The sequence below is a fragment of the Hemiscyllium ocellatum genome, chromosome 7 (genome assembly GCF_020745735.1).
Source record: "Hemiscyllium ocellatum isolate sHemOce1 chromosome 7, sHemOce1.pat.X.cur, whole genome shotgun sequence".
NCBI classification, from domain to species: Eukaryota; Metazoa; Chordata; class Chondrichthyes; order Orectolobiformes; family Hemiscylliidae; genus Hemiscyllium; species Hemiscyllium ocellatum.
In genome coordinates, this window is record NC_083407.1 from 96705804 (window position 1) to 96731716 (window position 25913).

The 25913-nt window shown below is 40.6% G+C and overlaps 1 protein-coding gene across 1 annotated transcript in view; it reads right to left on the bottom strand.

Moving 5' to 3' along the window:
* The window catches only part of traf3ip1 (TNF receptor-associated factor 3 interacting protein 1), a 179013-nt gene that overhangs the window by 145598 nt on the left and 7502 nt on the right, over window positions 1-25913 (bottom strand). The window contains exon 2 of the mRNA XM_060827533.1: window positions 20-88. Coding sequence (XP_060683516.1) covers window positions 20-88 — 69 coding nt within the window. The remainder of the gene's footprint in view (window positions 1-19; window positions 89-25913) is intronic.

A 25913-nucleotide genomic window follows, 5' to 3' on the forward strand; every position in this document is an offset into this window, starting at 1 on the left:
GCAATCACTTTTCACTTACCTTGACATTGTCAGATTTCATCTCAAACTCTGTATACAGACCTTTCAAAAATCCAGTGGTTCTTATCACCTGAAAATAGAAAAGAACAGTAATCTGAACACATTCATTCAACTATTAATGGTTCATTCTCTTAAGGCACCAGCCCTTTTCCCTTTCAAAACTGCTGCCATTACTCCATCTTCAATAGTCACACTCTCTATTATAAACATGTTGTTCTAATGTATCATTTTGTAAAGAAAGTTAACCTGTTATGGTCAGTACAAGGAGTCACACAAAATACCGAACCCCAAAGCCACACGACTTCTTTTGCGCCTTCAATTGCAGCCAACAGCAGATAGACAATTGGACTGTGTTACCTTAACTGTAAATCACAAAAAGTCATTAAATAATTCAAGGTTTCCAGGACTGTCCATTGAACCCTCAGCAAATGCAAAGAATCAAAAGCTTTTTCTGCAGTGCTGAACATGAGAAGGTCATGACAAGAAATTCTAGCATAAATGACTTTGTTTTGTAGAAAAAATATTCAGCAAAATTAACCATTGCAAGCATTTTGTCTGGGTGAGATAAAGTTGGCAAGAGACAGCCATTCTGAGGAGAATCATCTGGCCACTTTTGGACAGACTTTGCAAAAGTGCAACTGTTTCTCAACATAGAGACAGGAAGAGGCATCCAGGACTGCTACTGTAGTTACTACAATGAGGTTAGCAAGGTAGCTCTCATAGGATGAAAAAATTCTCGAATTGGGGTTGTTAATCTGGTGCAATTAGGAGGCTCTGGCTGACAGGCATGGACAGGAGTGTCAGACATCCTGTTCAGTCAGAGTTGGCTCCAAGGGAGCTTCATCAGCGTCAAGGATTCTCCATATGTAGGTAAATGGTGGTTTGCTGACAGGAGTGGTTAAATGACTTCTGTGGAGTTATTTTAATGGTGACCAAAGAAAAGCATGATCCTGTAGAAATTTGCTTACAACATTCATTTTTGAGTTGGGGCAAGCATTTCTGGCATGTCGTTATTTGGGAAGCTTGACTTGTTTGATCCTGCCAGTGAAAACTGGATCCAGTATGTGGAAAGAATGCATTTGTTTCTCAGGCAAATGACAATGGGCAGATGAAAGGCAACGTGTAATTATCCTGATAGCTTGTGGACCTGCAGCTTTTTCGGTTATTAGGAGCCTAATTTTCCCTGAGGCACCAGATACTGAAACCTTTCAACAGTTGACAGGTATCAGAAAGTATTTTAACTCAAAACTGTACAAAGTAACAAAGTAATTAACTAAGTAGAGATGGTTGGGCAGGTGATGTACTGTAGCTGTATGATGTGGGAGCTGGATGATCCCATTGTGAATGGCAGTGACCACATCTGCAGCAAATGTTGATTGCTGGAAGAATTCCGGATCAGAGTTGATGATCTGGAATCTGAGCTTCAAACACTGTGGCACATCCAGGAGAGGGAAGAGTTACCTGGACGCTTTGTTTCAGGAGGCAGTCACATCTGGGAGATTAAGTAATTCACATTCAGTTAGTGATCAGGGACATGAGAATGTGACTGTAAGTAAGGCAGGTAGGAGGAACCTGAGTTCAGGAGTGCAGGAGCCTCAGCCCTTGACCTTGACCAACAGGTATGAGATTCTTGCTCCCTGTACGGATGAGGAAAAGGGCTCTGGACAGGATGAGCCAGCTGACTATGGCACCATGGTGCAGGCGGCCATTCAAGAGGGGGGAGCAAAAGGACAAGTAGTTGTCATAGGTGATTCTATAATTAGGGGGACAGATAGTATCCTTTGCAAGCCGGATCGGAAGCCTCGCATGGTGTGTCGCCTGCCCGGTGCCAGGATGCGGGACATCTCCGACCGGCTTGAAAGGATATTGGAGCGGGAGGGGGAGGATCGAGTTGTTGTGGTCCACATTGGTACTAACAACATAAGCAAAGTTAGGGTGGAGGACCTGTTTGGGGATTATCAAGCACGAGGAAGGAAATTGAAGTACAGATCCTTAAGGGTCATAATCTCTGGATTACTGCCCGAGCCACGTGCCAATTGGCATAGGGATAAGAAAATTAGGGAAGTAAACACGTGGCTAAGGGATTGGTGTGGGAAAGAGGGATTCCACTTCATGGGGCATTGGCATCAGTTTTGGAACTGGGGGGATCTGTACAGTTGGGACGGTCTCCACCTGAACCGATCAGGTACCAATGTTCTAGCGAAGAGGATAAATAGGGTGGTCAGTAGGACTTTAAACTTCTGAGTTGGGGGGGGGGGGGAGAAGGGAAAGTGAAAGTGACAGCGAGTATGGAATTAAATGGAAAGATAAGCAACAGGATAGCATATGTGCAGGCGGATTTAAACTCGAGGCAGATTGGGATGCAGCAAAAAGGAAGGATAACTTAGGACATCTTATGACTTCCAATATCTCTAATGATAAAGTTAGCATTAAGGCACTTTACCTGAATGCTCATAGCATTCATAACAAAGCAGATGAACTAATGGCACAGATCATAATGAATGATTATGATGTGGTAGGCATCACAGAGACGTGGTTACGGGGGGGGGGATCAGGACTGGCAGTTAAACATCCAAGGATTTTCAACTTATCGAAAGGACAGGGAGGTGGGCAGAGGAGGTGGGGTTCCCTTGTTAGGTAAGAACACAATTAAATCTATGGCACTGAATGACATAGCATCGGATGATATGGAGTCTGTGTGGGTGGAATTGAGGAACCACAAAGGCAAAAAACCATAATGGGAGTTGTGTACAAACCTCCTAACAGTGGTCAGGACCAGAAACATGTACCGGGAAATAGAGAAGGCATGTCAGAAAGGCAAGGTCACGGTGATCATGGGAGACTTCAATATGCAGGTGGACTGAGTAAATAATGTTGCCAGTGGATCCAAAGAAAGGGAATTCATGGAATGCTTACAGGATGGCTTTTTGGAACAGCTTGCCATGGAGCCCACAAGAGAGCAGGCTATTCTGGACCTAGTGCTATGTAATGAACCAGACTTTATAAAAGACTTTAAAGTAAGGGAACACTTAGGAAGCAGCGATCACAATATGGTAGAGTTCAGTCTGCAGTTTGAAAGAGAGAAGGCAAAATCGGATGTAATGGTGTTACAGTTAAATAAAGATCATTATGAGGGCATGAGAGAGGAACTGACAAAAATAGACTGGAAGCAGAGCCTAGTGGGGAAGACAGTAGAACAAAAATGGCAGGATATTGTGGGTATAATTGAGACAGTGGGCGGCATAGTGGCACAGTGGTTAGCACTACTGCCTCACAGCGCCTGAGACCCGGGTTCAGTTCCCGACTCAGGCGACTGACTGTGTGGAGTTTGCATGTTCTCCCAGTGTCTGCGTGGGTTTCCTCCGGGTGCTCCGGTTTCCTCCCACAGGCCAAAGATGTGCGAGTCAGGTGAATTGGCCATGCTAAATTGCCCATAGTGTTAGGTAAGGGGTAATGTAGGGGTATGGGTGGGTTGCGCTTCGGCGGGTCGGTGTGGACTTGTTGGGCCGAAGGGCCTGTTTCCACACTGTAAGTAATCTAATCTAACACTGTACAGAGGTTCATCCCCGAGAAAAGAAAGATTATCTGGGGCGGGATTAGACAGCCATGGCTGACAAAGGAAGTCAGGAAATGTATTAAAGAAAAAGAGAGATCCTATGAAGTGGCCAAGAAGAGTGGGAAATCAGAAGATTGGGAAGGCTACAAAAACAAATAGAGGATAACAAAGAGAGAAATAAGGAAGGAGAGGATCAAATATGAAGGTAGGCTAGCCAGTAATATTAGAAATAATCGTAAAAGTTTCTTTCAATACATAAGAAACAAACGACAGGCAAAAGTTAACATTGGGCCACTTGAAACTGATGCTGGAAGCCTAGTGATGGGAGATAAGGAAATAGCAGGAGAACTTAACAAGTACTTTGAGTCAGTCTTCACAGTGGAAGACATGAGTAATATCTCAACAATTAAAGGGAGTCGGGGGCTGAGTTGAGTATGGTTGCCATTACAAAAAAGGAAGTGCTAGAAAAGCTAAAAGGTCTTAAAATTGATAAATCTCCTGGCCCCGATGGGATACATCCTAGAGTTCTGAGGGAGGTGGCTGAGGAAATAGTGGAGGCATTGGTTGAGATCTTTCAAAAGTCACTGGAGTCAGGGAAAGTCCCAGATGATTGGATGATTGCTGTTGTAACCCCCTTGTTCAAGAAAGGATCAAGACAAAAGATGGAAAATTATAGACCAATTAGCCTAACCTCGGTTGTTGGTAAAATTCTAGAATCCATCATTAAGGATGAGGTTTCTAAATTCTTGGAAGAGCAGAGTCTGATTAGAACAAGTCAACATGGATTTAATAAGGGGGGGTCGTGTCTGACAAACCTGTTGGAATTCTTTGAAGAGGTGACAAGTAGGTTAGACCAGGGAAACCCAGTGGATGTGGTCTATCTAGACTTCCAAAAGGCCTTTGATAAGGTGCCACACGGGAGGCTGCTGAACAAGGTGAGGGCCCATGGTGTTCGAGGTGAGCTACTGGTATGGATTGAGGATTGGCTGTCTGACAGAAGGCAGAGAGTTGGAATAAAAGGTTCTTTTTGGAATGGCAGTCGGTGACAAGCGATGTCCCGCAGGGTTCAGTGTTGGGGCCGCAGCTGTTCACATTATATATTAATGATCTGGATGAAGGGACTGGGGACATTCTAGCAAAGTTTGCCGATGATACGAAGTTAGGTGGACAGGCAGGTAGTACTGAGAAAGTGGGGAGGCTCCAGAAGGATCTAGGCAGTTTGGGAGAGTGGTCCAGGAAATGGCTGATGGAATTCAACGTGAGCAAATGCAAGGTCTTGCACTTTGGAAAAAAGAATAAAAGCATAGACTATTTTCTAAAGGGTGAAAAAATTTGTAAAGCCAAAGTACAACGAGATCTGGGAGTGCTAGTCGAGGATTCTCTAAAGGTAAACATGCAGGTTGAGTCCGTGATTAAGAAAGCGAATGCAATGTTGTCAGTTATCTCAAGAGGGTTGGAATATAAAAACACTGTTGTGCTACTGAGACTTTATAAAGCTCTGGTTAGGCCCCATTTGGAGTACCGTGTCCAGTTTTGGTCCCCACACCTCAGGAAGGACATACTGGCACTGGAGCGTGTCCAGAAGAGATTCATAGGGATGATCCTTGGAATGGTTGGTCTAACATACGAGGAATGGCTGAGGATCCTGGGATTGTATTCATTGGAGATTAGAAGATTAAGGGGAGATCTAATAGAAACTTACAAGATAATACATGGATTGGAAAGGGTGGACGCTAGGAAACTGTTTCCGTTAGGCGAGGAGACTAGGACCCGTGTACACAGCCTTAGAATTAGAGGGGGTCAATTCAGAACAGAAATGCGGAGACATTTCTTCAGCCAGAGAGTGGTGGGCCTGTGGAGTTCATTGCTGCAGAGTGCAGTGGAGGCCGGTACGCTAAATGTCTTCAAGGCAGAGATTGATAAATTCTTGATGTCACAAGGAATTAAGGGCTACAGGGAGAATGCTGGTAAGTGGAGTTGAAATGCCCATCAGCCATGATTGAATGGCGGAGTGGACTCGATGGGCCAAATGGCCTTACTTTCACTCCTATGTCTTTTGGTCTTATTTATTAAGGAATATTACAACTCCAAGCTGCCTCTAATTCTGAGACACTATTTCTTTTACTCGGCAATTCAAGAACCTGGGGAATCCATATCAGAATTTCTGATTAGGTTAATGTGATCTCCAGAGGCATTTAACTTTGGTTTCACCCTTAATGAGATGCTGAGGGACTGTCTGGTATATAGGATTAATGATGTAACCATGCAAAAGCACCTATTTGCTGAAGCCTAACTGAACTTCAGGCAGGCACTATAACTGGCTTTACTGTTTGAAAATACGGAGAACGAGTTGCAGGGTGTTCCGATGAAAGTAGAGATCCTCACCAGTCCGACTGAGCTTCGGGAACACTTGAGTGAAGGCAATTACAGAGCCTCACTTAGGACATTTCCTGAAAAGAGGGACTCTACGTCAATCAAGAAGCCAAGCCTTGGCCAAACGGGTTAAAGTTTTCTTCAGAATCCAAGCCAGCAAGCCATTGCAGTTGCTGCCAGTACGTGGAATTGAGACAGCAAAGAAGTCCACTGGACCTAAATTGAGTAAGAGTAGGCCAGTATCCTGAAGAGTGCACACCCTGGTAAGTCCACCTACATCTGGTTTACACAATTAAATTGCTTAGCCATTTCGAAATCAAAACCAATCAAAATAAACAATTGGTTCAAATGGACGTCGAAACCAGAGCGGCCATTCCAGCGATTGCAGAACCAAACTTTAACAAAATTCACTCTGGACTCCAACCCTTAAGTTTTCAAAAAACATCAGCTAGACTGAGAACTTTTACCGAGGAACCTTTACAGATTAAGAGTACAACTTTGGTTTCAGTCTCTTATAAGAAGCATCTGGTTCAGTTGCCACTGGTTCTAGTAAAAGGCTCAGGTCCAAGCTTGATGGGGCAAAATTGGTTGAGAAAGATTCACCTAGACTGACTCAACATTTTTCAATTAGAAAATGGCTGCCTGAGTGAAGTCCTAATTAAACACCCGGACCTTTTTTCAGGAGGTCTAGGACTATCAAAAATAGCCAAGGCCATCTTGTATATTGACCAGAAAATAATTCCATGGTTCTGTAAGGTCTGTCCAGTGCCATTTACCTTACAGGCAAAATTAGAAGCAGAAATCAGGAGGCTGAAAAGCAAATGATTAACCAAACCAGTACAGTTTGCAGAATGGGCAGCACTGGTCAGACCAATTGTGAAGCCCGAGAGGTCAAGATTCGCATTTGTAGGGATTTTAAACAAACAGTAAACCACTTTTCACAGCCGGATAAATGCCAATTCGTCACATACAGGATTTATATGAGAAGCTGGAAAGGAGGATGTCTTTCACAAAGCTGGACATATAATACCCATGGGGCTTTTAACAATTTACGAGACTGCCATTTGGGGTATCATCAGCCTGCAAAATCTTTCAGCAGATGACAGAGAAAAGTTTACAAAGTCTACCCCAGGTTCTCATTTATCTATATGACATGCTAAAAACAGGGAAGACCAATAATAAGCATTTGGAGAACTTAGACACAGTCCTTGGATGTTTCTCCCAGGCAAGTGTATATATGAGGTCGGAAAACTGTGTGTTCCAGGCACCCCAAGTAACCCACTTGAGCTACAGAGTCAATAAGACCAGGTTACACCCGTTGGGGTAATCAAAGGTGTCCCAGCTCCCATGTCGGTACCAGAGCTTAAGTCTTTCCTTGGGTTGGTAAATTATTATGGAATTATACATAACCTGGCCTCTGTCCTGGCACCTTTGCATCCACTCTTAAAAAGGGGTCCGCCCGGAAATAGTTAGGTAGCCAAGCCATGGCTTTCAGGGAAGTGAAGAAACAACTATCATCCCGACTCATCAATATTTCCAACTGTTCTGGAACACTTGTGTTCTTTCTCTCCATCAAGCATTGAAGTTACTGCTGAATCTGACATGGACACAGCAGACGTCATCACCTCAAAACCTTTGTCACCTGAAGTGGAGAATGAATTTCTTCTGAGATGCTCCAGGCAGAAGAGACAAGCTGCTATATGTTTACATGCCACACATATCAAAGGCAAAGTTGGAAGAACCCGAGCCAGTGCTAAAATGCCCAGGAGGAATCAGCCTATGTCCTCGGACTCAGAGGGGAGGAATGTAGTGATTATAATGAGATCAGCCTGTTGGACATCATAGAATCGGAGTTCCCTGACTGACGCTGTTAATTTGGTCCAATCAGGGAGGCCTGGCTAACAGATAAGCATGTGGAAGGCAGGCGGTGGCCTTGTGGTAGTATCACTGGACTATTAGTCCAAAGACTCAACTAATGTTCTAGGAATCGAATCGCTGGGGGAAAAAATAAGCACTACTGCAATTAGGCGGTAGTGTGGGGGTTAATAAAAACAAGATTAAAAAAAAGAAAAAAAACAAGGAAAAAAATAATTAAAAAAGAAGCATGGGGAGTTGTTTTTTCTTTATTGTTTATTGAGATTGTTTGTTTGTTTTCTGGCTTTTCTTTTCTTTTTTGCTTACTTGAAGCTGTGTTCAGCTGCACAGGCAGCTTATACTATCACTGCTGCAAAAAAGAAAAAGGAAGAAAAACTAAGCATGGGAGTGTCTGACATCCTGTTCACTCAGAGCTGGCTCAGAGAGAGCTGGATCATGTCAAGGACTCTCCACATGTACATAAAGGGTGACTTGGTGATGGGATATCTGCCTCTGTGGAGTTATTTCAGCTATACTGAACCAGGCTATCAAAAGCCACAGTCTGCAGCGGTAAAAGTGAAACAAAGGAGGTTTTATTCACTGTCATGACCTGTCTTGCTCAATCCCTCTGTAAGAGAGGAACTTCCAACTTTTCAACTACACAGGCCATTGAATCTGACTTCACATTTTCAACTCTTCTCTTTGCAAAAAGAATCCTCAAACAAGCCAAGCCTGCAAAGTTAGCAAAAAGTGACCTCCATTTCATTTGCAAATATAACTTTTATCTATACTAACTTCAAATTGTTGTATCTGCATGCTGGTTTATAATGTTGTCACTTTTTACTTCAGTAGTTTTCAATAAAGGTTAAAAAAAATTAATAAATTAAATTTCACATTGATTAACATGTAAAGCTGTGCTGCTGAGTAATTTTTTTTTAAGTACTCAAAAATTGCAAAAGGGCTACATATAGGCTTACAGAAATTTTCGTTCACAGGCCACACAGAGAACGCGCTAAGTATGTATATGGTTATGATACAACCCTTTAATTCACCAAACATCCCTCATCAAAAATCTCCTGAGGTCCTTCAATGTGTTGTCACCTCCCAGTAGTATACCCGTGTCTTGAAAATCCAGGTTCAAATCCTTCAGAAACAAGACCAAACCAAAATCATGAGCAACATTCAATAATGCTCTGTATCCTTTGTTCACCTCTCAACATGCCGCCCATGGGATTATTTTCCTATAATACTCCTCCAGTGCTTAGTTTGATGGACTGCCCTCAATTAGATTATTTCAATCCTAAATTCAAAAGATAGCTCAAACATTTCAGTCATTTTAACCTGAATGGCACACCATCCACCATCATAAACGTTTACTCCTTCTGCCATGGTCACACAGCAGCATTGTGTATCACCTACATGACGGACTGCAGCAACTCACTAACACTCCATCATTAGCATTGTTCATTGCCATTTCTTCGACAACTTAGAAGCACAAATGTAATGGACACATGGAAACATTATCACCTGTAAATTCCTCTCCAAGCTACACACCATTCTGTCTTGGAGCTATATCACCATTCCTTAAATGCGGTTGGGTCAAGTCCTTGGACTCTCTTCCTACCCGCACTTGGGTGTACCACATGGAAGGCAGTAATACAAAGTAGGTGCCTATCACTTTCTCAAGAGCAACAAACACTGCTCACGTTGGCACTGCCCACATCCCATGAATAAATAAATTTCCACTTTAATGCTCTTAATTCAACTGTTATCTGAAGATCTATTTTTCTTCCCTTTATTTTAATCTATCCACTTCTCTTCGTAACATCATCAACAAAGGATCATAGCTTCGCCCTGTATGCCAACAATTATTGTAGTCCAGCTGTCAGTCTCAGTTTCTCAACGCTGTGTGAATGCTTACAAAAGATTCAACATGCTCCAGCTCAAAAATAAAACCATAAACCATCTTTTATCCTTTATCAGTTCCATTCCATCCTGCTCTTTCACTATTATCTTTTTAAAAACCTTCTCAAAACCTATTCTGTCAGGCCAAGCCTTTTGTTGTCCCTCAGGTTCCACTCTTAATTTCATGAATTTTTCTCTGTGACATCTTGAGATTGATTTGTATTAAAAGAGCGACATAAAATACAAGTTAAGATTCTTCTGCAAATGGAGAATTACTTTATCCAGACTATAAAGTAAAATTCCTGAAGAAGGGCTTATGCCCGAAATGTCAAATCTCCTGTTCCTTGGATGCTGCCTGACCTGCTGCGCTTTTCCAGCAATACATTTTCAGCTATACAGTAAAATACCATTTACAATGATTTAAAAAAGCCTAAATCAGTTCAGTAATTTGCTATCCTCTCCAAAATATAAATGAATAAATAATGTAAGTCGAAGGAAAAACATTCACAGATTTCCAAATGACTAAAAAGAATCTTCTGAGAATTTGAAATTGTACTTCTCACTTACTATGTCCCAAATTTTCAATTCACATCTCTTGAGACATGCAAACTGCATTTGTTCAGGAAGCCTTTCAATGTAATGCAGAACCAGCACTGAAGGCCAAACCATATCCCCTTTATACAGCATAAGTTAAAGGTGCAAAGCTTCTTTGACTAGGAGAGAAGGTAAGATTGTCAAGAAAGATTCTGGGTAATCCAAAATGAAGGACAGGAAATATTTTGGCTCCAAGAGGCTGCTCCTTTTTTGAGGTAGTTTAGGTGATGGAAGTGACATCCTTGAAATCCAGGATCAGCAATGACTATTTTATGTTGTCACATTGTTTTGGAACTTTGGATTTAAAAAAAAGTCAAATGAACAGCACTTTTAAAAGGGAGAGGTACAGACAACGGCAAAAAATGGTGAGGTCAGTGCAGGACAGAGAGAGACAGAGAGTGCCATAACTGTCGTAAACTCTTCTGCTCAATTTAAGCCAGCAACACAGAACAGGTTTATCCCTGTGCCGTCATCTGCGAAACTTCGAGAAGCCAAGAATTGTTTAAAGTAAAAATTAACAACTTTATTTCTTAAAGTATAACAGAGAATAATTAACTAACAACCATTTATAACTCCTTCTTCTAACCTATCTTTTACTTTCCCCTTTACAATACTGGTCCGATAAAAATCCTGATTAAGATTTACAAAATAAAACTTCTTATCTCAAAACCAGGCAGCTTTTGGTTCTTCTCTGTATTCTTTTCTTCTTCTTGGGGATTCTGCTTCACAGGCTATTGATCACTAAAAGTATCTTGAAGAGAACAATTTTTCAAGTAGTCTCTACATACTGATTGCTGGCAGTTCTCCTCTCAACTGTTTGATTTTTCCCAGTCTCATACCCCTAAAGCATCAGATTGTGTCATTGGCTTTTAAGCTTGTCAATTTAATAAATTCAAACTTGATTGGAATTTGATACTTTTCAGAGTACAATTTAAACTGATTGCCTGGAGACAAAAGCAAATTTGAATTTGGCCAATCAGCTAATCGAGTTATTCGACCAAATGTTACTTTTTTTTTCAGAACGCTTGGTGCTGTCAGGTAGTTCTACTAGCTTTTAACTTCCTTCCAAGTACAGCACACCTACATCTTCATAACAGTTAAAATATGCACAAACTTGAAAACATTGGTTTCTGTATGTTAAAACTGAACCTACAGATGAAACAATAAGTATATTTAAATTATATCAAATCCTTTGAGCATAACTGGAAGCTTTTCCATACTTGGTATCAAATGCCTGGTTACATCAATTGAAACAAACAGAGTTCAAATATAACTCATGTAAAAACAGTATTGAACCAAACAGATTATCTATTTAATATTCTCTAATGCATCTTTTAAATAAGTGGATTTGAAATTAAAAACATACTCCACAGGTTCAGAGCAGTGTAAAACAAATAAAAGCTCAAAAACTACTGGCTTTTTAATTAAATCAAATTTTCAACATACACTTTTCATTAATTCCATACAACCCCAAACAATATCATCCAAAATTATTGCTCCTGATTTTGTGTGGATAATAATGTTGAGACTAACACCACTCAGCATTACTTTAGAGTTTATCAAAGAGCAACCTCTGACATCTGCACAAGCACATTATAACATGAAAATCCAGATGCTATCACAGATATTCCATTCCTCTAAAGGGTGTGTTACAATTCAGGGGCTGCAATTCAGGGGTGCACATGAAATAGAACATACAGTTTCAGTCTCCAAAAAGACTAAAGAGGCATCTGGGTGCAGTAGATATGCCTCAATGTACTAGCACATTGTCATAAATATCAAAAGAAAAGCAATAAAATAAAAAACTATCCTCACATAGCCTCTACCCAGCCACCCATCCTCACACATAGCCCATTCCCCAGCCAAGCCAGCTTCATGCCTTCCACCCATCCCATAGCTTCTTATGCCCTCCATGCCAATATAAAATCTTCAACTATCCCTTTCCTCGGTCACGTATATCCCCTTGTCAACCTATATCCTTTACCCACTTATTGTACCAACCTATGCCAATGTATCCATTCCTTCATGCCCTTTATAATCCTTATGGCAACTGGAGCCAATTCAGCCCACCGCAACCAGGACCCTTTTCCCTTGATCTACTCACCTATTATCTTAGCATGGCCTGACCTCAGGGCCCATGTTGAAATGAGACAAAATGACATTCTCAAGTATTTATTTTAAAATTCATGACTTTAATAAAAAACCTCTTACTAATAAAAAAAACACCAGATTTAACTTCCTTTAATCTGTTCCAAATAAGCATTGAAATTTGCTGTCCCATTTCAAGAGTACATTCCATGAAACTGTCAATCCAACGGTGAAATGACAGGCACCCTGCTGCGATAATGAATGGATATGAAATCAGTCATACAGCACTAATCCTCCAATGGCAGTGTTAACAGCATTAAATAGCATCCTGATTTTTCAAATTTTTAAAAGGCAGAAGTCTTGAACACCTTAACAGCTCTTTTAAACAGTTCCATTTAGCTAGACAGTTCCAACAGGTTTAAGCACTCTAAATGCACATCGTGTTCTTTCCTATTAATCCCATATAGCACTGTACCTCTTCCAGAGATACCCCAGAAAAATATAAAAACTCTCATCTTTTCAAAGGATACCATCAGCTTTAGACATCTCACCAGTAAAAATTATATTAACCTGAGGCAGCCATACTTGACTCCTTTAGCAAGTCTCCACTTTAACGTCTGCAATAACTTTAGGACAACATGAATTCTGACTTTAAAAAGGAGAGAACCATTTCTTTGCCAATCACTATTTAGTTTTACTGTTGCTTGACATTGTTATCTTGTCCAAGTGGCCCATCACGTATTATATGCTAATCCCTTAACAATTAAGGCTAATATTGCAGTTGTGTCGGGTTGAAAAGTGTAATGCTGGAAAAGCACAGGTCAGCCAGCATCCGAGGAGCAGTACAGTCAACGTTTCAGGCATAAGGATGAAGGGCTTATGCCTGAAATGTCAACTCTCCCGCTCCTCAGAATATGCCTCACCCGCTATACTTCTCCATCATCACATTTTTCGACTCTGACTCTCCAGCATCTGCAGTCCTCATTTTCTTGCAGTTGTATAGAGCCCTGTTGAGACCAGCCCATCAAGGTTTTATTTGCCTTAGAGAAAATTGTGACAGATGCTGATTATACTGATTCTTCAGATGAGAGCCCTGTTCCAGGAAGACAGATGAGTGCAAAAGACCTATATACTCTAGACTTCAGGAGAATGAGTAATAATCCCAATGGAACATGTAAAAGGAGCTTGGCTGGGTAGATGCTGAAAGGGGTTTTCCCTCAGACTAGAGTCTAGAACCAGGAGGCATAGTCACAAATGAGGGAGTTGGATATTTAGGCTTGGGATCAGGAATTTTTTCTTCACTCAAATGATTTTAGGTCTATGCTCCAAGATATTTGTCTTTTCATTATTCATTCATGGGATTGTTGGTGTCACTGGCTAAGCCAGTACTTATTCCTATCCCTAATAATCCAAAGGGCAGCTAAAATCAACCATATTACAATGTGTCTGGAGTCTGAAAGCTGTGAAAGCTCAGTTGTTAAGTACATGCAAGAAAAAGACTGACAAACCTTTCCAGTTTATGGGAATTCGAGGTATGGTGTAGGAAGGTGGAGTTAAGACAGAATATTAACCAAAATCATACTGATTGGTATATAGGCTTGAAGATCTGAATAGTCTACTCCTACGTTTGGTGATCTTAGTATTCAGTTATGATCCTGGAAGGTAAACATCAATACGCTATTTCAGCTTGGGTGCATTTTAATCAACTTCAATTCTCCATGGATATTCACAAGTGTACACTTGCTAGATAATTAACAGTTGTTATAAAATTTCCTTCGCTAACCCAAAGGCAGACTTATCATGTACAGTCTCAACTGCTTTCAATCGAATACACCAAGGATGAAAAATTGACATGTTACAATTTTCAGGAAGAAAAACAGCATTGGTCTCCCTTGTAAATCAATATCCCAGAATATTATCTTGACATAGCTTTAAATTTAGTGGTCCCGAAGGGTTTTCTTTCTTTCATTGCTCTTTGATGCAAGTCTTTTTCACAGGTTTTTATACTGCAAACAAATTTGCTCAAATGTCAGCATTTCCTTTGTTATCTTCAACTTGAAACTATAAACTATTGCTCTTTATTTTTACCACATGCCTAAAAAAAAACTAAACCCACATGAAGCTACTAAACAGGACTACTTGTGTACCAAACAACATAAGCAGCAAGTTACAGACATCCACAATGATCAGATCTATGTTCCCACCTCATCCAGAAGTCAATGGTGATGGACAATTAAACAATTCAGTGAAGGAGGAGTTTCTACATATCCCCATTCTCAATGATGGGAGACTCCAGCATATCAGTGAAAAAGAGAAGGGTGAAGCTTTCGCAATAACCTTCAGCCAAAAGTGCTGAATGGACAATCCATCTCAACCTCCTTCAGTTGCCCCCAGTAAGACAGGTGTCAGTCGATAACAAGAAATGCTTGGATGCACTGGATACTACAGAAGTTACAGGCCCTTGCAGATAGCTGGACTCTCCACTGGTTGGAGCCACACCTTCCCAAAAGCAACCAAGGAAATAAATGTTGGCCAGTCCACAATACCCTCATTCGATGAATGAATAAAAAAACCTCAAGACACTTCAATTTCAAATATTTGGATTACATTACTAACTTTTTTTCTGAAGAAAAGCACCGAGGAGTTAATGTCTCTCAAAAGCTGCGTTGTACTGATCATTTGATCATGGAACTAAAATGATAGAAATCTTTCAATATTGAACACAAACTGTTTTCCAGCCACTGACTTCTTTTCCCTCATTGCTAACTGTCTGAAGTTGAGCCAAGACTTTGCCCTTCTCCCAACTCTGTAGCTTCCTCCAGCCCAATAAGCATTTGAGATCACTTCACTTCTCCAATTATTCATGTTTAATGTGTTAATTCCACTAATGACAGTGATGCCTTCAGTTGACTAGTCTCTAAATTCAGGACTTTCTGCTCTAAAGTGAGTTCAAAAAAGAAACAAGTGTTTCAAGTCAATGCATAATTAAAACTCCACCTAAAACAACTCATGCATGAATCACATGGAAGTTATTGCTACAGAACTGACAACCCATTGTTTCAAATATAACCACAGAAAATCCACTAAAATTGATATTCTTGACTGGGCCTGAGTCTTAAAAAATAACAAGTGTTAACAATCATGAATATTTGGTTATGACCAAGGTATAAATAACAGTCACTCCAAAATTTATATTCCCCAGTCTACAAATAATGCAACTGGAAACACAAGAGGGATATTTATCACCAGTCCTCTTCGATATATAAGCAGAAACAAGGATCAAAGAAGGTTTTCAAGACACAGAATCTGGTATTAAGATTGGGGTGGGTTAATGTTACCAGTTAGATGTATAGATGGCAAAGCGTTTGTAGCAGGCACAGAAGGAGGATTACAAGAACTAGCAAACAGATGAGCAACAGCAGGCATGAACCTGGGAATGAAACTAAATACTAACAAATCAAAGTGATTAATATCTCAAAAGAAACAAGAAATATTCATATATTCATAGAAAACTGAATAGAACAGGTAGAAAAATTTAGTACTTTAACTTACAGGTGCAAGATGCAATAAAAACTACACTGGGAAAAAACAACATTGTGGAGGAGAATACTGAGATACAGGCTACTAGACTAGATGGGCTTGAGGTTCACAAGGATGCAATGTTAGCAATTCTGGAAAGTATGGAAATAGATAAGTCCCCTGGACCAGATGGGATTTATCCTTGGATTCTCTGGGAAACCAGGGAGGAGATTGCAGACCCTTCGGCTTCGATCTTTATGTCGTCAAGGAAAGACAGAATGAGTTTTTAAAAAGCTACAAACTAAAAGATGAATAAACAACTCAAAAAGCAAATTGTAATCAGTACGACGGTGGCAGAAAGGACATTTGAGGATTTATCTACTGAGGTAGTATGGGCTGAGGTTAGAAAGAGGAAAGGAGAGATCACCCTGTTGGGAGTTTTCAATAAACCTCAGAATAGTTCCAGAGATGTAGAGGTAAGGATTGCAAAGATGACTCTGGATCGGAGAAAGTGTAACAGGGTAGTTGTTATGGGGACTTTAACTTTCCAGTGTGAATGCCAATGTACTTTAGATGGGTCAGTTTTTGTCCAATGTGTGCAGGAGGGTTTCCTGACACAGTATGTAGACAAGTCAACAAGAGGGCGAGGCAACATTGGATTTGGTAAAGGGTAATGAACCTGGCCAGGTGTTAAATTTGGAAGTAGGTGAACACCTTGGTGATGATGACCACAATTTGGTTATTTTTACTTCAGCAATAGAAAGGGATAAGTATATACTGCAGGGCAAGAGTTATAACTGGGGAAAAGGCAATCATGATGCAATTAGGCAAGACTTAGGATGCATAGGATGGGGAAGGAAACTGCAGGGGATGAGCACAATTGGAATGTGGAGCTTATTCAAGGAACAGCTACTGCGTGCCCCTGTCAGGCAGGAGGAAGTAGTTCGAATGAGGGAGTTGTAGTTTACTAAGAAGGTTGAATGTCTTGACAAAAGGAAGAAGAAGCTTATGTTAGAATGAGACATGAAGGCTCAGTTAGGGCACTTGAGAGTTACAAACTAGCCAGGAAAGACCTAAAGAGAGAACTAAGAGTAGCTAGGAGGGGACATGAGCAGTTGTTGGCAGATAGGGTCAAAGAAAACCCTAAAGCTTTCTATAGGTATATCAGGAATAAAAGAATGACTAGAGTAAGATTAGGGCCAATCAAGGCCAATAGTGCGGGGTTGTGCATGGAGTCCGAGGAGATAAGAGAAATGTTAAATAAATATTTTACGTCAGCATTCACACTGGAAAAAAAACATTGCTGTGGAGGAGAATACTGAGATACAGGCGACTAGACTAGATGGATTTGAGGTTCACAAGGATGAGATGTTAGCAATTCTGGAAAGTATGAAAATAGATAAAACCCCTGGGCCAGATGGGATTTATCCTTAGATCGTCTGGGAAGCCAGGGAGGAGATTGCAGAGCCTTTGGCTTCGATCATCACTGTCTATAGGAATAGTGCCAGAAGACTGGAGGACAGCAATGTTGTCCCCTTGTTCAAGAAGGGAAGTAGAGACAAGTCTGGTAATTATAGACCAGTGAGCCTTACTTTGGTTGTGGGTAAAGTGTTAGAAAAGGTTATAAGAAATAGGATTTATAAACATCTAGAGAGGAATAAGTTAATTAGGGATGATCAGCATGACTGTGTGAAGGGTAGGTCATGCCTCACAAACATTATTGTGTTCTCTGAGATGGTGACCAAACAGGTGGATGAGGGTGAAGCAGTTGATGTGATGTATATGGATTTCAGTAAGGCATCTGCTAAGGTTCCCCATGGTAGGTTATTGCACAAAATATGGAAGCATGGTGATTTAGCGGTTTGGATCAGAAATTGGTTAGCTGAAAAAAGACAGAGGTTGGTAGTTGTGGGAAATGTTCATCCTGGAGTTCAATTACGAGTATTATACTGCAAGGATTTGTTTTGGGGCCACTGCTGTTTGTCATTTTTATAAATGACCTAGATGAGAGCGTAGAAGGACTGGTTAGTAAATTTGCAGGTGACACTAAGATCAATGGAGTTGTGGATAGTGCTGAAGGATGTTGCAGGTTACAGAGGGTCATAGATAAGCTGCAGACCTCAGCTGAGACTGCAAATGGGAGCTTAATGCGGAAAAGTGAGGTGATTCACTTTGGAAGGTGTAACAGGAATAAAGAGTACTGGGCTAATGGCAAGATTCTGGGTAGTATAGATGAGCAGAGAGATCTGTGTCCATGTACATAGATTCCTTAAACTTGCCACCCAGGTTGATAGGGTTGTTAAGAAGGCATACGGTGTGTTAGTTTTTATTAGTAGAGGGATTGAGTTTCGGAAGTCATGCTGCATCTGTACAAAACTCAGATGCAGCCGCACTTGGAGTATTGCGTACAGTTCCGGTCACCACATTAGGAAAGTGTGGAAACTTTGGAGAGGGTACAGAGTAGATTTACTAGGATGTTGCCTCATATGGAGGGAAGGTCTTATGGAGGAAAGGCTGAGGGACTTGCGGCTGTTTCATTCAGGAGAAGAAGATTGAGAGGTGACTTAATTGAGACATACAAGATAATCAAAGGCTTAGATTGGGTGGACAGTGAGAGCCTTTTTCCTTGGATAGTGATAATTAGCACGAGAGTAGATGTCTTTAAATTGACAGGTGATAGATATAGGACAGATATCAGAGATGGTTTCCTTACTCAGAGTAGTAGGGGAGTGGAACGTACTGCCTGCAACAGTAGTAAAGTTGCCAACTTTAGGGGCATTTAAATGGTCATTGGATAGACATATGGATGAAAATGGAATAGTGTAGGATAGAAGGGCTTCAGATTGGTTCCACATGTCGGCGCAACATCACGGTCCAAAGGGCCTGTATTGTACTGCAATGTCCTCTGTTCAAAAATAGGGGGTTGACTTTTACAAGAGGTCGACTATTACTCGAGTATATACAGTAGATTTTTTTTAAAACAAATGACACAGCTGGCATTGACACCAGGTTATCCAATATGATCTCACACTTTTACACAACTATACCCAAGTAATATGTGTGGTATTACTGACTTACAAATACTTAGGCAAGCTATATGCATTTTAATCCTGAAAGTATATTAATTATTTCAATCAACTGTTTTCTATAAATAAGTGCTGGTTGGTTTTGTTGCCTTCTCTCAATACATATATCATACATATATTGTACATACGTATTATTTCTGAGATACACGTTTGGCTTTCAACTGTCAAATTGTGAATATTCCTGTCATTGATATTTAATAGTCATTATAAATTAAAGAGGAAACCAAGGAACTACTTTTGTGGAAACAATAAGAATTCAAACATGACAATCAACAAATAAGGAGACGGTGGTGTGGGAATCCAGAACCCCAGATTAATCTTCTGAGGCCATGGATTTGAATCCCACCATGAGAGATGCTGAAACACTGAAAATCTAGTATAAAAGTTAGCAAACATGAAACCACTCAAGATTGTCATAAGAACACAATAGTTCATTAATATCCTTAATGGAAGGAAACCTGCTGTCCTTACTTAGTTTGGCCAAGACATAACTCCAGACCCCAGCAATGTGGTTAAATCTTAACTGCCCTCTGGGAAATAAAGGCTGGCCAAGCCAGCAATTCCCACATCTCTTCATAGTATTATGTTTACCTTTTTTATTCTAACTGCTAGAAAGAAATTAATAAGTGAACATGAACTAACTACACAAGTTCAAAAGGGATAGGAACATAAAAAAAATAAGAGGAGTAGGCCTACTCCACATTCAATAGATCATAGCTGATCTTTCAGTGGTCTCAGCTCCACTTACCTGCCCATTCACCCTTCATTCCTTTACTGTTCAAAGATCTATCTATCTATCTTTGCCTTAAAAACATTCAACAAGGTAGTCTCAACTGTTTCACTGAGCAGGGAATTCCACAGATTCATAAATCTTTGGGTAAAGAAGTTTCTCCTCAACTTAGTCCTAAAATATTAATACACTGACCACTCTAGTTGACCATTTTCCCCATCGCATCCATCTTGTGTACTGCCAGTTAAAATGCACAAGGTGAGCTTACAAACTGCAGGCTTTATTTTATAACAAACAAAACATTTATAAAGCCTCCACATTTCAAAGGTTAATAACAAGCCTGTGATTCAGAGGAGATTGGGACACTGTAAGCAGATCAGCGTGACATTGGTGGGCTAATAAAATAATAGTGTTACGAGTATGTGTAACGCAAAACCATAAATTGGTCTTTCTTCTGCTTTTACAATATCTGATAAAGGTGCAAGCCTGATCATCTTAACATTGTGGAGGAAATTTGTAGTATTAACTTATTGATGAAAGGGTCTGATCAAAGATCATCTTGACCTGAAATGCATATTTTGCTCCACTGATACTGCCTGATTTGCTGAATATTTCCAGTTCTTATAGCTTTAATTTCAGAATTCCAGGATATATTTCCTTAATATTAGTTGCTTGCTATTTAATGTCACATTTCAAAATACTTATCCAAGTACCAGCACTGTTATTAATGAATGCAGATTAAAACTTCTGTTTAAAAATAAATAACTGTATTATGCAGAGGCTATTGAAATAAAAGTAAAATACTGTGGATGCTGAAATTCTGAAATAAGAACAGAAAATGTTGGAAATACTCACCATGTCATACAATATCTGTGGAGATAGAAACAGTTAATGTTTCAGGCAGTGAAGGGGCATTATAACCTAACAGGTTAACTCGGTTTCTCTCTACAAATGCTGTCTGATCTACTACATACAGTTCATTATTGCAGCACCAAAAGCCCTTTGGTGTCAACTAACCATGGGAAATTCACTAATAGGTGTTCTGTCTACTGTTTTAATGACAATCCCCTTGATATATTTCTATCACAGGGTTTTAATCCTATACATGTAACCTTTCCACTTCATTCAGTGAATAAAAACTGTTCAAGAGCCACGGATGAAAAACTGGCTTCCCATATTTGCAATCAATACAATTTTTTACACTTGGGGTGAATTTATTCCAGGTTCTTTGAACTGTCACAGGAAATTTCTATTTCATGATTCAATTCACAGAAGTAATAGTCCAAATTTTACTATCACCATGTACACATTAGAAAATGGTGGGTAGATTTTACTTCCTGAAGCCCTTTTGGAAATCATCCACACCACCTTTTGTTGGTGATCTAGATGATATTTCATACAGTCTTTATTTGATCAGTAGCCCCATTTGTTTAAATTATTCAGTGCTTGACATTTCATTTTTCAAAAATTACATGCAAGCTATTTCCTTAAAATACATGGGCAACTTTGAATCATTATCTGGGAGCATGCAGAACAGCATTTTTGGATCGTAGAAGACATGATTCTGCTACAATTACTGAAATTTATTTCACACTGCAAGTAGAGGGAAATAAAAGCAAATAAAAAGGAATGGTAAAGATCTAAATGAAAAACATTTGCAGAGTTTTCAGAAATGTCTTAGTTGTGTTCATTTCCATGTAACATAGTGACAGCTGAAACATTATAACATCCATTCAACACAAAAATTTGTTACGTCAATTGTCCATTAGCTCAAATTGTTTTTGAAATAGGCATTGTTCCGTTTGAAGTACATCAAGATTTACGACCTGGTAACAAAATGACTAGCTGACTACTTTAAAATCACTGTTCTACAGTGAGCATCAATAGTGTTGCGCTTTCTTCACAAAATCATATTGACCTGTCCACAGCCAGGACACATAACCATAAACTCATTACGGTCAATTCCTCAAAAATAAGAACTCCAAATAAACAGCTCCACCTTCTGGAATTGAGGAAAAGCAAAAGATCTTGAGTTTGATTTTAACCCAAACCTGATTATGCAGACCAACATATAGATTAGATTTTAGATTAGATTATTTACAGTGTGGAAACAGGCCCTTCGGCCCTACAAGTTCACATTGACGTGCAACCCACCCATACCCCTACATTTACCCCTTCACCTAACACTACGGGCAATTTAGCATGGCCAATTCACCTGACCAGCACATCTTTGGACTGTGGGAGGAAACCGGAGCAAACCCACACAGACACGGGGAGAATGTGCAAATTCCATACAGTCAGTCACCTGAGGCAGAAATTGAACCTGGGTCTCTGGCGCTGTGAGGCAGCAGTGCTAACCACTGTGCCACCGTGCTGCCCAAGTATGATTTCAATGCAGAAGTAGAGCTCAATTCGCCTTGCAATTTAATTTTCTTACAGAAATAAGTTTTTTTTTAAACTATTTTCCAATTTGTTGATTTGTCTACTAATCATTCCCAACAACTGAAATAAATGAAAAACTGCAGATATCAGAACTGTGATATAAAGACAAAAAGTGCTGAAATTCTCTGAAGGCAGCATCTGTGGAGTGAGAAACAGAGCAAACATCAAGCTGAACATGATTCTTCTTTCGAACTCTGACGTGTTATATTTGACTCAAAACAATGGCACAGATATTACAATAGCAAAATGTTGCTGAAGCAGCCTAGGCCAGAGTTAGAAGTCAGAACCATGCGTAAGTTCTAATCAACTGTTTTGAGCAACTTACTTGTCTATTTCAAAATTCTGATGGGAAAGTCCCTCGGTCTGGAACGCTCCAAAAGATGGAAAATTCTAAGGGTTACGCCTCATGCAAGCTTAATTGTTACCGATGAAAAGTTTGCACCCTTCTCCACTCAACCAATTGGCATCCTCACTTACATATACTTACCCTTTCACAGTCACTATCAAAATGTTGCTGATCATTTAAAATACAGGCTGCCTCTCTGCGTCCTCCTCACAGCACACCCCTCCCCTCGCCCCCTCAGTTTTGTGTCATCTGCAAATTTTGACATATTACATTTAGTTCCTTCATCTAAATCATTAATCTGTATAATGAATAGCTGGAGTCCGAGTGCCAATCACTACAGTACCCTCCTAGTCAGTGAGGTAAAACAATGACTGCAGATGCTGGAAACCAGATTCTGGATCAGTGATGCTGGAAGAGCACAGCAGTTCAGGCAGCATCCAAAGAGCAGCGAAATCGACGTTTCAGGCAAAAGCCCTTCATCAGGAATAAAGGCAGTGAGCTGGAAGCATGGAGAGATAAGCTAGAGGAAGGTGGGGGTGGAGAGAGAATAGCATAGAGTACAATGGGTGAGTGGGGGAGGAGATGTTAGGTCAGGGAGTGGATAGGTGGAAAAGGAGCTAGGCAGGTTGGACAAGTCCGGACAAGTCATGGGGACAGTGCTGAGCTGGAAGTTTGAAACTAGGATGAGGTGGGGGAAGGGGAAATGAGGAAACTGTTGAAGTCCACATTGATGCCCTGGGGTTGAAGTGTTCCGAGGCGGAAGATGAGGCGTTCTTCCTCCAGACGTCTGGTGGTGAGGGAGCGGTGGTGAAGGAGGCACAGGACCTCCATGTCCTCGGCAGAGTGGGAGGGGGAGTTGAAATGTTGGGCCACGGGCGGTGTGGTTGATTGGTGTGAGTGTCTCTGAGATGTTCCCTAAAGCGCTCTGCTAGGATGCGCCCAGTCTCCCCAATGTAGAGGAGACCGCATCGGGAGCAATGGATACAATAAATGATATTAGTGGGTGTGCAGGCAAAACTTTGATGGATGCAGAAGGCTCCTTTACGGCCTTGGATAGAGGTGAGGGAGGAGGTGTGGGCACAGGTTTTACAGTTCCTACGGTGGCAGGGGAAAGTGCCAGGATTGGAGGGTGGGTCGTAGGGGGGCGTGGACCTGACCAGGTAGTCACGGAGGGAACGGTCTTTGCGGAAGGCAGAAAGGGGTGGGGGGGGAAATATATCCCTGGTGGTGGGGTCTTTTTGGAGGTGGCGGAAATGTTGGCGGATGATTTGGCTTATGCGAAGGTTTGTAGGGTGGAAGGTGAGCACCATGGGCGTTCTGTCCTTGTTACAGTTGGAGGGGTATGGTCTGAGGGCGGAGGTGCGGGATGTGGAAGAGATGCGTTGGAGGGCATCTTTAACCACGTGGGAAGGGAAATTGCGGTCTCTAAAGAAGGAGGCCATCTGGTGTGTTCTATGGTGGAACTGGTCCTCCTGGGAGCAGATACGGCGGAGGCGGAGGAATTGGGAATACGGGATGGCATTTTTGCAAGAGATAGGGTGGGAAGAGGTGTAATCCAGGTAGCTGTGGTAGTCGGTGGGTTTGTAAAAATGTCAGTGTCAAGTCGGTCCTAGTCAGTGTTTGTCATTCAGAAATGGACGCATTTATTCTTCCTATGTTCCTATCTGCTGAACAATTTTCTATCCATCTCAATACAGTACCCACAAACTTAAATTTTAAATATTAATCTCTCATTTGAGAACCTATCGAAAGCCTTCTGTAAGTTCAGATAACTGTCTCCCCTGATCAATTGTACTAGTTACATTCGCAAAGAATTCCAATAGATTTGTCAAGCATGGCTTCCCATGTGTAAGTCCATGCTGACTGTGCTTGAATCTACTAGTTTTCTAAGTGATCTGCAGTAAATTCCTTGATAATGGATTCTAGCATCTTCCCCACTACTGAAGTCAGACTCACTAGTCTATAATTCCCAGTTTTCTCTCTACCTCCGTATTTAAATAAAGGGTTACGTTAGCTATCCCTCAATCTGTACGAACTATTCCCAAGTCTAAAGAGTCTTGGATGATGACCACCAATGCACTCACTATTTCTAGGGTCACTTCCTTAAGTAACTTGAGATGTAAATTATCACGTACTGGGGATTTATCAGACTTCATTCCTATCAGTTTATCAGACACCATTTCTCTACGAATAGAGATTTGCTTCACTTCCTTCCTCTCATTAAACCCTATATTTCCCATCATTTCTGTTATGTTATTCATGTCTTCTTTTGTGAAGGCAGAAGTAAAGTATAAATTTAGCTCATCAGCCATTTCCCCCATTTCTGGCTATAAAGGATCTACATTAGTTTTCACAAATCGTTTTTTCTTTACATACCTGTAAAAACGTTTACAGTTAGTTCTCACGTTCCCCACAAGCTTACTCTCATACTCTATTTTCCTCTTCTCATTCAATCCTTGGGCCTCCTTTGCTGACTTCTGAATGTACCTATTCTTCGATACTGCTGTTTTTTCTTGCCAATCTGTCTGCTTCTTTTCATCTCATACTACTGCTAACTTCCTTTGTAAGCCCTGGTTGGCCACTGTTCTCTTTGCACTCACATCAGACAGGAATAAACAATTTTTGTAATTCAATCATTCACTCTCTGAATGCTTGCCGTTACCTATCCACAGTCATCCTTTCCAAATTCCCAATCCATTACAGACAATTTATGCCTCATACCACTGCAGTTTCCCTCATTAAAATTCAATACCCTCGTCTCAGAACTAACTACGTCACTCTCCATCTTGATTAAGAATTCTATCATATTATTGTTGCTCATGTCCAACAGGTCTCTCACAACTACGTTACCAATTATTTCTTTCTCATTATATAATACCCAGTTGAAAATGACTTATTCTCTAGTTGGTTCCTCAAAGAATTGGTCCAGAAAACCAATCCTGTATACACTCCAGGAACTCCTCTTCGATGGTATTAAGACTCATTTGATTTGCCTAATCTATACGCAAATTAAAATTACAAACATTCCTTTACCACATGCATTTCTGATTTTCTGTTTAATGCCATTTCCAACATCACCACTAGTTTGGTGATCTTTATACCATCCCTAAAGTTTTTTTGCCCCTGGGTATTCCTCAATTCTACCCACTCAGATTCAACACTGTCTAAGCTAATAATATTATGTCTATATCCTCTTTACCCAGTATTGCAGCTCCACCACTTTTCCCTTTGTATCTGTCCATCCTAAATACTGAACACTTCTGGATGTTCAGTTCCCATCCCTGGTCATGCTGCAATCTGTCTCCATAATTCCAACTATACCATATCAGTTTACATTTATTTGTGCGATTAATACATCCACTTTATTTCTATTGCTCCATGTGTTCAGGCTTAAAGCCTTAA